General features: G+C 37.9%; 2 protein-coding genes across 8 annotated transcripts in view; both read left to right on the forward strand.

The window, feature by feature from the left end:
• Positions 1 to 11,352, forward strand: part of LOC127952811 (Fc receptor-like protein 5) — a 140,874-nt gene that overhangs the window by 65,873 nt on the left and 63,649 nt on the right. The window lies entirely within an intron of this gene.
• LOC127952823 (F-box/WD repeat-containing protein 9) lies at positions 1,333 to 8,908 on the forward strand. The gene is made up of 8 exons (XM_052551654.1): positions 1,333 to 1,662; positions 2,012 to 2,121; positions 2,282 to 2,429; positions 3,409 to 4,153; positions 4,263 to 4,411; positions 4,499 to 4,699; positions 4,781 to 4,846; positions 8,111 to 8,908. The coding sequence occupies exons 2-8, from the start codon at positions 2,015 to 2,017 to the stop codon at positions 8,183 to 8,185; spliced, it is 1,491 nt and encodes a 496-aa protein (XP_052407614.1). The 5' UTR covers positions 1,333 to 1,662; positions 2,012 to 2,014; the 3' UTR covers positions 8,186 to 8,908.

Here is an 11,352-nt window from a genome sequence, read left to right on the forward strand (position 1 = left end):
TGGTGGTGTGGTTTATGGTTTTGCCTCAAAAAAAAAAAAAAAAAATAAACAGTTGGAAATACTTTGTAAAATTCAAGCTCCAGCGTTGAGACAAGTCTTAGTAAGAGAGATGCCACTAGAAGTTAGAAAGAAACAGTTAATGGTAAATTACTGGGCTAACCTCCAGGAGCATAAAGATGAACATCCTACAAAAATGGTCTTACAGATCTGTTGGGAAGAAAATGAAAGCTGTAGAACAAGTTTTGGGTGGAGTAGTAAAATATATGCAGAAGAAATAAATATTAGTAAATATTATCAAGATGAGCCCAACAGTTGTTATTCAAGAATATGAACCATGGGGTAAAACCTCAAGTAGATTTGCATTTGTTGACTGAGGTAAAAAAAAAAAAACAGAGAAGCTGACTTGTCATCTAGATTTTCAATAAACACAGAAGTTCAATACCCCTGGCATATACAAGTGAATACATGTGGCTCAAAATATCCAGAATGTCAAATAACCGGGGTTGCTTTTTTAGTTCAAGAGGATCAGTGGAGTAAAGTGAACTTCAAATCACTTGGCAGTTTATACAGTAGAAATTATAGGAATGCTCTCTGCATTGCAGTGGGTTGAGGAACACAAAACTGAGAACGTTTGAATTTGTTCTGACTCCGTTTCAGTCTTAAAGAGTTTGAAATCTTTTAAATCATGTCACCATTCTGTTTAGTATCCTACAAATACATTCAAGAATTGTTCAGAATGATAAATCATCAGTTTTATATGGGTCCCAACAACAACAACAACAACAACAAAATAATAATAATAAAAAATGGATAAATGAGCAAAGTTAAGTTAAACAGAACATAGGGGAAAATGGTAGATTCCTTTATAGTTTAAAGTAAGTCATAATATAAAGTGTATAGGTAAGTCAAGGAAACAAGAGGTTATCTTTAACAGAATATTATTAGGGCACTCAAATTGAAATAGCCCTCTTAAAATAATATGGACACACCCAAATGGGTTGTGTGAACAATGTCATGTTGAAGGAACAATACCTCATGTATTTGAATCTAGTAGCCTAAGCATGAACGAGAAAGAGGAAAATGCTAGTAGAAATAAGGAACAATGGAATTCAGGATATTAATTTTAAGGTTTTAATAAAATGGGCAAGTGTAATAAATAGTAAAGTATTATCTGATTTTGTCAGAGAGACGGGGTTGTTAAATAGAATTTAGAACTCTGTTCCAGGTGCCCTTCGGAGGGCGAAATCATAGGGCGAAATGCCCCGTTTGGAACATAGACAGTAAAAGAAAGAAGAGTGTTCCTTGTCGTCACGACGCGCGACGCTGTAACACCGATGACGCAAATAGTTTGCGCCGGAGGAGTGTAGTGTTGACAAGTGTCTGTTGGTGCAAGTCACAGTGATGTCAATATTACTGTAAGTTAGTCATATTTTCTCCGATGAAGCTGATCAAAAACCCGTTTCACTTTTCTATGATTTCTCTCTCGCCTGACATCAGTGCTCACCTTTAACATACGCGAGGGACTATAAAAACACAGATGACTGTGCAGTGTGTCATATCAAAATGATCAATGATTCATGACAAAAACCAGGTGGACGAGAGATGTTGATTGTTTACCCTTTCAGTCTGTCTTTGAATACAAGGATTTTCGATTAAAATAAGGTATGCGCCCACCATATCTCACATTTACCTAAATCCTATTTATATTGTCTATTACAGCAGAATACGAATAAAACTTATCTATTCCTAATTAATTCGTTTTTTTTTACAGTAAGTATCTAAAAAATGAGACAACGGGCATCCATGATATATACTCTGTATCTATAGCAAATTTTTGTTGTTGTCTTTTCTGTTATGTTAGTTGCTTAGAAGAACATAATGTTGTTATGTTGGTCACTATTCAGCTTGGTAACATATGTAGTATTGATCTCTTCAGAGTAAATTGGTTAATATATATAAATGTGAATAACAGAACGTGATGTCAGCATAATTTTATGCTCTTGTGATTCAGTCGATGTCGAGAACAAGCGTGGCCCTGGAGGACGAGGAGAAGCAGAGATGCCCTGCTGGTGCCAGTCCACCCGACTTCAGCCCAGACACCCCACACTCCTTACCAGAAAGGTCTGTATTAATAGTTGTTTCAACATCCACTGTAATATACTATAGTTGACTGTAAGATTTATTACTGACTGCTGGGACTCATGCCTATTCATAAGCTTTGTATGTTTGCAAAGTTTAGTTTGAGTTTCAGTCTTGTGCATTCTGATGTTTTCCCTCAAAGACTGAATTTGGAAGCGTCCGTCAGCGCTGTGGATACAAGCCCCTCCCCTTCTAGCAATGGAACACACCTGCTGTCATTGCCATGGGAGATCGTAACCCAGATAGCCTCACATCTCCCAGCAAAGTGTGTCATTAATGTTCTGCCGCAGGTAAACATTTTCAGATCCAAACCTGACATTTTCTTCTATACAGGGCATGCTTCTTTCACTAAATGGGTATGCAGTACTTATTAATAGTAATAAACTTTTATATATTATTAATACCCAAGTATTAATAAGAATAATACATTAAGATTTTTGCATACTTTTATTTGACAAACTATTGGTTTTGTGCTCAGTGATCCTATGAACCTTAAACCTTTTGGTTTGAGGTCAATAATATTTTTGTAAATAATTTTGAATGAAGTCTCTTCTGTTCACCAAGGCTGCATTTATTTGATCAAAAATACAGAAAAATAGTTGAATAATTAATTTATGTGATCAAATCTGAATTTTCAGCATCATTACTCCAGTCTTCAGTGTCACATGATCCGTCAGAAATTGTTTTCCGTTGAAAACAGTTGTTCTGCTTCATATTTTTGTGGAAACTGTGATACATTTTGTTTCAAGATCATTTGATGAATAGAGCATTCAAAAGCACAGTATTTATTTGAAATGGAAATATTCTGTAGCATTATAAAGGTCTTTACTTTCACTTTTGATTAATTTAATGCATACCTGCTGAATAGAAATGTTAATGTTTGTTTGTGGGAAGTCGTGGCCTAATGGTTAGAGGGTTGGACTCCCAATCGAAGGGTTGTGAGTTCCAGTCTCAGGCAGGCAGGAATTGTGGGTGGGGGTAGTGCATGAACAGCTCTCTCTCCACCTTCAATACCACGACTTAGGTGCCCTTGAGCAAGGCATCGAACCCCAAACTGCTCCCCGGGCGCCGCAGCATAAATGGCTGCCCACTGCTCCGGGTGTGTGTTCACAGTGTGCGTGTGTGTGTTCACTGCTCTGTGTGTGTGCATTTCGGATGGGTTAAATGCAGAGCACAAATTCTGAGTATGGGCTGAATGTCACTTCACTCACTTCACTTAATTTCTTTCAATAAACACCTCTTGAACTCTCGTTGTTCGTCTGTGTTTAGGTATGTCAGACATTGGGAAAGCTTGGCGAGGATCGCTTGGCGTGGCAGCTTCGGGCTCAAAAACTCTCGGGTCCCGCAGCGTCTTTCCCAGTCGGGCCAAAGGAGGATTTTGATTGGTCCAAGGCATGCTTGGAAATGGAGCAGTTGATTGGCTGCTGGACAGGGCTTGAGAATCAAGCAGTGAGACAGGAAGAGGCAGCTGGTGGCGTGAACGGTGAGAACTTGGTAGAGATGCAGCTGGATGCCGATTTAAACGGTGCAGCGGAAGCAGGAGAAGAGAACGTGCAAGTTCAATCCCAGAATGCCTCTGACAGTCCCCATCTGACTGAATCATCCAGCACTTCTTCGCCCTTGGAGCACATCATCCTTCCCTCTGGCCACATTGCAGATGTGAATTGTGTCCTCCTCCTGGGTGGAGAAGAGGCTCTGTGTGTCTCCGGCTCCAGGGACAGAAACGTGAACCTGTGGGACCTTCGAGAGGGTCCCAGAGGCAAGCTGATGTACACTCTTGCGGGACGCGGGACCATTAGTACCCACCGTGGCTGGGTGTGGTGCCTTGCCTCCAGCGGACCTCTGCTGGCGTCTGGCTCGTTCGACAGCACCATCAGGCTCTGGGATCTGGAAGCTGGAGGAGCAGAACGGGGGCTCATCCAGTGCAAAGCTGCTGTGTTATGTCTGTCCTGCGAGAGGGACACGTTGCTGGCCGGGTCACATGATCAGAAATTAAGCATCTACGACACCCGAGGTGAGTCGAAGTTCAGAATATTTATGTTCTTAAAGCACGTAAAGTCCACTCAGACACTATTAATAATTTGTAACTGTATTTGCTGACAACTCTTATTCATGTGACACAGCTGCAGATCCATTGGTCAAGAGTCTTCATCTTCACAGTGATGCTGTGTTGTGCCTGGCGTCTGATGACCAGTACATCTTATCAGGCAGTAAAGACCAAACCGTCGCTCTGTTCGACCGCAGGGCGGGAAAACTCCTGCAGAAAGTGCAGGTATACACACACACACACATATAAAAGAATGAATCACAGTAACAGTCAGCTAATGCTCTCCTCTGCGTCCTCTCCGCACGTCTACAGCTGAGGTCGTACCTGCTGTCTCTGACCTACAGCGGTCGAGAGGTGTGGGCCGGGGATAACCGTGGACTCGTGCACAGCTTCTCCATGCACAACAGCTCCCTGACGCCCGTGTCCCAGTTTACCGTCCACAGGTCACTGGTCACCGGCGTTCACTACTCTCCTGGTGCTCTGTACACGTGCTCCTCTGACCGCACTATCAAGGCAAGTCTTCTGTCAGCTAAAAAGAGTTTAGGTGATCTTTAACCAGGGTTATTGGCAGCTCACATCTCTTATTGGATGCAGGTCCACCTTCCATGTGCTCCTCTCAAGACACTGTGCACCCTTCACCATCAGGCAGGGGTTAATGGGGTAGGTTACAATTTTTACCCATGATTCATCTTATCTATGTTGATTATTATTATTATTAATATTCTTTGTATTCAAGTGGTAATAGAAGATATTTTGAAAAGAAATTAATAGTTTTGCTGCAAATTTAAATTGATCAAACATGACATTAAATGCATATATAATGTTGCAAAAGTTTAATATTTTGAAGGAAAAAATGAAATATATATAATATATATATATATCTAATTCTTAATATTAAGAAATGTTTCTTCACACTGGAGACTAGGTTTGGGAATCTGATTTTGTTTATCGATTCCGATTCTTATCGATTCCAGTATGGTTAAAAAAAATAATAATAATAAGTCAAATATTTAGATAGCAAAACTATTTATTTGCAACTGAATACTAGAGTTGGGGTACTCGAACTTGGACTCGGACTCGAGTCCAATTTTGAATGAACTCGGACTTGTCACGCACTCGGGTGAATTTGTACTCGGACTTGACACGGACTTGAACATTTTGGACTCGGAAAATATTCCGAGTACAGTCGAGTCCGCGTCATGTGTAACAATAAAACCAGCATAAAATTGAAATGATAAATTAATGAATGTCTCCCCTTCTGTCACTTTACTGCACCACACCGGCAGGCAGAAGTCTCCTGCTTGCAGACGAAACACACGCACCACTCACTGGATATCAGTGTGGATTAGTGATGGGAAGTTCGATTCTTTTCCGCGAACCGGTTCTTTCGGACGGTTTGATTCAATAAACCGGTTGAAAAAAAAAAACAGTTCACCGGATACATAATCCATTGCGATGTATTTGTTATTAAATGAACTTACGTTTCGTCAGATTGCCCTTCATTCAAGCCCTCGGTTTACCCGCACTCATTACATTAGCACAGGATCAGTTCAGAATCAATCACCAAAAGAATCAGTTCGGTTCAGACGCGCTGTGAGTCATTCGGCTTCATGCTGAATCACGAATGCGCAGTATCATCAGCTCCTCGGTTCTCGAATCGGACGCGTCCGAAAGAAACGGTTTTCGGTTCAGTGTACTGATGATCTGAAAACTGATACAACCGGTTCTTGACTCGAGAACGAGAATCGCTCAAAACCCGGGTAGGAAAATCTGACAGGGTAGGATAAAATGTCAGGACACCGGCACATGCTGCGCAGTATCATCAGCTGCTCTACTCGTGTTCATGTTCTGTTTACTACAAACTCAGTTTGTGAATCTGTCATCATTAACTATAAATACAGTACAGATATTTCATAAATCATCCCTTATTCATATTAAACATGGAGTCTTTAGAGTCTTAATTATTGTCCAACTTCCCTGAAAACCCCTTTGGCCCATACATAATCTACAATATACAGATTAGAAACAAGTAGCCCCTATCTTAAAAAAAAAAGTATATATATATATATATTATAGTTTTATCACACTTTCCGATGTTTAACAAAATACTTGAAAAATTACACGCATGTGCAGTATCATCAGTTCATCGGTTCTCAAATCGGACGTCTCCGAAAGACACGGTTTTCGGTTCAGTGTACTGGTGATCCGAAAACCGATGCAACCGAGTACCAAAGACAGCAGCAGCAACCAACAGATGCTGCACAGCTCAGCATTGCAGGATTTGCAAGACCAGAACTGACCAAACAAGCAATGCAACTTTATGATGCAAGTTCTCCAAGACAACAAGAAATTCATAATGTCATCATTAAGGATCTCCTCATTGGCTGCACTTTACCTCTGTCAAATGTGGGGGAGAGGCATTAAATAACTGAAATGTCATTTTTAACTGGAGGACAATATAGTGTGATACAATAATAAAATAGGTTCATTTGTATTTTCATGCACTTGTAATACAATAAAACCTTTGAAAACTTTTTTGATAGGAAACTAGTTCTGTTGACATAAAATAAAAATGTTCAATGGCAATGACTAGATGTAACAGTGGTATTTTTTTTATTACATTTTTATATTGCCATTGGTTTAATGGGTTGAAAGGTTAAAATATAAATAGAATGTAAAAATGTACAATACCAATTTATAATCTTTTTAAATTTAATTACTTTCTGGACTCGGGCGGACTCGACTCGGACTCGGCCTTTAAGGACTCGGACTTGAGTCCAACTCGGCCCCTTTTGGACTCGGACTCGGACTTGGACTCGATGTTTGTGGACTTGGTCTTGACTCGTACTCGACAAAGGTGGACTCGGACCCAACTCTACTGAATACCATAAACAAATATCAGCTGGCTACATAAAAAATACTACTTGAGTCAGAGCTTTTTGTGTACAAAAAGCATGATTCTCGATAAATTGAGACTTTTTTTAAACAGAGGTTATTTTATCACAATTCTAAAGAAAAAAATATGAAACAAAATCTCACGGGATTTCTGAAAGTAATGATTCAATGATTCACTCAAGATTTTTTCACCTTTACTGGATTTTTGAATGAATCTCTTTAATGAATGATTTAACAAAGACATACATTTTTAACAGCCCCTTTTCGCCACCTAAATAAAACATGCACAAAGGAATTGATTGGCATAATTTAAATAGAAATTTTACAACAAGTGTCCGATTCTGGAATTGGAAGTGATTTCCCATTCCCAAGCTGAAGTAATGGCAGCTGAAAAATCAGCTTTGCATCACACTAATAAATTACAATTTTAAATAAATTAAAAAAGAAAATATTTGTCAGCGTTACTGTATGACTGTTTTTATTGCATTTTTAAAAATCAAATTAGATCTGTTCATCACATTATAGTTTTTTTTTTTCTGCAAATTCAACAAAATCTTATTTTTACATGAAATTATTAATGTCAGAAATCTACCTATCTATCTACAAAACTCTTTGTTGATCAAATTTTGTAACTTGCAACTTAGTGTTCAGGTGTACATTTACTTTTTTTGTTATTATTTATTACTTAACCATGTGGTAGTGCTTAATTTGATAATCTATTGAATTAAACAATTTTATCTAATGAAAGATACTTCATATACTGTTTTTATTTAGAATTTGATGATTGCAAACCAAAAAAAACTTATTATTCAAAACAAATGAATTGTCTGGAATCAATGCAAAAAGAGCTTCACATTCTATAACCCTTGAATTGAAAACAAAAGACTGAACATACAAACGCATTATAAATCTGATTAGATGAGCAACGGTCAAAGACATTACTATACGTCTCATAAATACTTCTGTTGGATGATACTACTATTACTCTTCTATAAAATCCTAAATTAATGATTTTTTATCTCTTGTCAGTTAAGTGTTGAAGGAGGAACGCTGGCCATCGCTTCTGGTGACATGAATGTGGAAGTTTGGAGGCACAGAGTCTAGAAGCATCTGATGGCAAGGAACAACAAGAATCAATCAGCTCTGTGTTTCCAGGGATTTATCAATGCATTATGCTTTATTTTGTTTAATTTTAATGGGAAAAAAGTGTCTGATACATGTTTCTAGTGATTCTAGAAACACAAATATGACATTCCTAGTTTTCTGTCCTTCTTCTTAAAGGGGTCGCACTACGATTACACACTGAGAGTGCAAAACATTCCAGTGCCTCGTAACACAGGAACACCTTTGTGATTTGTGTGATCATCTCTTTAACACTTCTGCTAATAATATACTTAGACTGAAAATGCAGTATAATATAGTAAAGTCCAAACAAGTATCAAAAAATATCTCTATTCTCAGTATTTACCTCTCTATATACCTGTAGTACACTAACTTGGAAATCAGTTATTAAAAATGTGATTTAAGATCATTTCTGTTTTGGTATACGTACACAAGTATACAGTTTACAAATGAGGCACAATGCTTTAAAATGTATGCACTTCACGACCAGAGCAATCTACTAAATATCCTAATTTAAAATGTTTATATTTATGAATTATTTATAGTTATTGCGGACAGTGCTGTTGTTATGTTCTGTGACTGACTGAATGTCCAAATCCTCTCTGATATTTAAAAAAGCTTTAGAAATGCACAGTTTGATGATTCAGTTGGATTTGTCAGCGTGTCGTTGTTAATGCTGTAAATAAAAAGGGTGACTGCCGCAGACGCAGGTCTTCTTGTCTTTGAAGGTGTTGAAGGATAAGCTCTCGCAGTGGTTTGTATTACTAAATATGTAAATAATATTTGACCTTCGATCGTCTCAGTCTCTTGTCCTTCAAGGCAGCTTGAAATAAGCTTGTGTTACTGAATGACAATAATTACCCGCAACAAACTGTACCACACTGTAACATGAAAAACTTGTATCGATATTATTGGTTACTTCAGTAACACAAGCTTACTTCAAGCTGCCTTGAAGGACAAGCGGAGGAGGAAGATGACACCGCTCCGTGTCTCCTGAGAGCTCATCTTTACAAACCGAGACGATCGAAGGTCAAATATTATTTACATATTTGTAATTTAATTTAGTAAAAAGGCACGACGTATTGCATACAAATCACCGCGAGAGCTTTTTTTTCTTCTTTCTTTGAGCAACAACGAGTATTAAGAAATATTCTATACCACAGAAAGGCTCTATTAAGCAGTCAGAATTCAGTATTGCAGAGAGTTGTGTAGTAATGTAACATCATTTATTTGTATAATATACCATGTGTATCTTAAACTACAGGTTCTCTTATGAACAACAGCTCAGTGTCTGTTGTCTCATGAGCCATAAAAACAAGATGACAGTAACATCAGAACAACAGAAAATAATATTTTATAGTCCAGTAAGTCACTTCTACTGTGTTTCTAATGTCTCATAAGTGTTATTTTTAAGGAATCAATTTACAGTTGTCACATTTTGCTGGTATTATTTTTATGTACATACTAACTGTAATAATTTATGTAGATTACAGTATAATAATTTACATGTAAAACCTGATTGGCTCATAGGTCACGGTTCTTTTGTTTTTACTGTGACACTGCCAGAATGTTTTTTTTTTAAGAAAGAAAATATAAAGTTCAAAATATGAAAAAACTACAGAGCATTGCAGCAATACAAGTCATGAATAAAGAATACACTAAAGAATAATGAATAAACATGCTTACAATGTAAAAAAAAATATTTAGCTGTTTAGTTGTTTCAATGAACTTTTTTATGTTGACACAACTTGCAGTTACTGAATTTGTCCATTCAACTAAAAATTGTAAGTTTTCAGTGTCTCCACTAGTTTGAAAGTTCTCCTCAAAGTTTGGACATTTTACCAGAATACAACTTTGGTAAGTAAAATATTCATATTTATTTGCTTAATGTGTAAAATTACATTTGTTGTCTCAAAATAGTAAGTATGGTAACTTTAAAGGTCCCCTTCTTCGTGATTCCATATTTTAAACTTTAGTTAGTGTGTAATGTTATTGTTGGAGTATAAATAATATCTGTAAAATTCTAAAGCTCAAAGTTCAATGCCAAGCGAGATATTTGATTTAACAGAATTTGCCTACAAAAAACGACCCGTTTGGACTACATCCCTCTAGTTCCTGTAGTAATGACATCACTAAAACAGTTTTTTTGACGAACCACCGCCCACATGAATTCACAAACAGGGGGCGTGGCCTTGTTGCGCTCCGACGGAGAAGAAGGAAGAGCTGTTTGTTTTTGTCGCCATGTTGTTGAAACGCTGTTTTTTTTATCTTGGAGTCCAATCCTCTTTGTTTGGGCTTCCCAGCAACGCTGTACTTTGAGTTTAATGGTTACAATTTATGTTTAACTCGGTTCCCGAACATTATAATGCACATGTTAAACTATGTGCAGCTCATTTTCCTTAGGACAGCTTGCTGAGGACAACTTTCTCAATCTCAATCAGTTTAATGCTGGATTCGCACAAAGATTATTCTTGAAAGATGGAGCTGTTCCCTCTTTGTCTGGAGAAGCACTTCAGTTTCTGACGCCCAAACTCAATCGAAGCTTGACGACGTCAGCAACCTGTCTGACAGATGTAAATATTCTAGTAGCTGTGCGTGCAAACTGCCATCGTTAATCTTGCAGAGACGGCGAGCTTGAGCGGGGAGTTCTTTGGCGTGAGTGAGCAGGAGTAAGTATTCTGATTAATTATTTTGTATAGTATTTTAAAATGTAACCCCAGTACGCCATATTAAGTTAATTGCCTGCGAGCTTCTCCTCCTGTCGGTAATGCGACAGAGAGTCGAGTGGTTATGACACAATCGTTAGCCTATTTTTTACAAAAACTGTTTATACGGGGCCATAATGTAACATAGAAGGTAATGGAGCCCTTTATACATTGTCGTGTATCTTTAGAAATAAATAATGGACAACTGGAGTCTTTAAACGCCTCAGATGTAAAGTTATTCGCTGTCAAAGTGACGCCAAAATGAATGGGAGTCAATGGGAATGCTAACGCAAGTGAAGTTCTGCTACAAGATGGCAGCTCGCAGCCGACTTCAACTTCCGGTCGACTTCCTTGCCGCCTGGAAAACAGCGGTATACAGATAAGTGAATTGTGTGAAAAATACTGTGTTTTTTTTACACGGGAAACATGAACACATGTTATATT

Source organism: Carassius gibelio, chromosome B3 (assembly GCF_023724105.1).
Source record: "Carassius gibelio isolate Cgi1373 ecotype wild population from Czech Republic chromosome B3, carGib1.2-hapl.c, whole genome shotgun sequence".
NCBI lineage: Eukaryota > Metazoa > Chordata > Actinopteri > Cypriniformes > Cyprinidae > Carassius > Carassius gibelio.

What these genes read in the sequence shown, in the direction of transcription:
- LOC127952823 (XM_052551654.1), top strand. Translation starts at nt 2,015, where the DNA reads ATGTCGAGAACAAGCGTGGCCCTGGAGGACGAGGAGAAGCAGAGATGC. An exon ending in TCATTAATGTTCTGCCGCAG is followed by an intron (nt 2,430 to 3,408) that starts GTAAACATTTTC and finishes GTCTGTGTTTAG; the next exon opens with GTATGTCAGACATTGGGAAA. An exon ending in AACTCCTGCAGAAAGTGCAG is followed by an intron (nt 4,412 to 4,498) that starts GTATACACACAC and finishes GCACGTCTACAG; the next exon opens with CTGAGGTCGTACCTGCTGTC.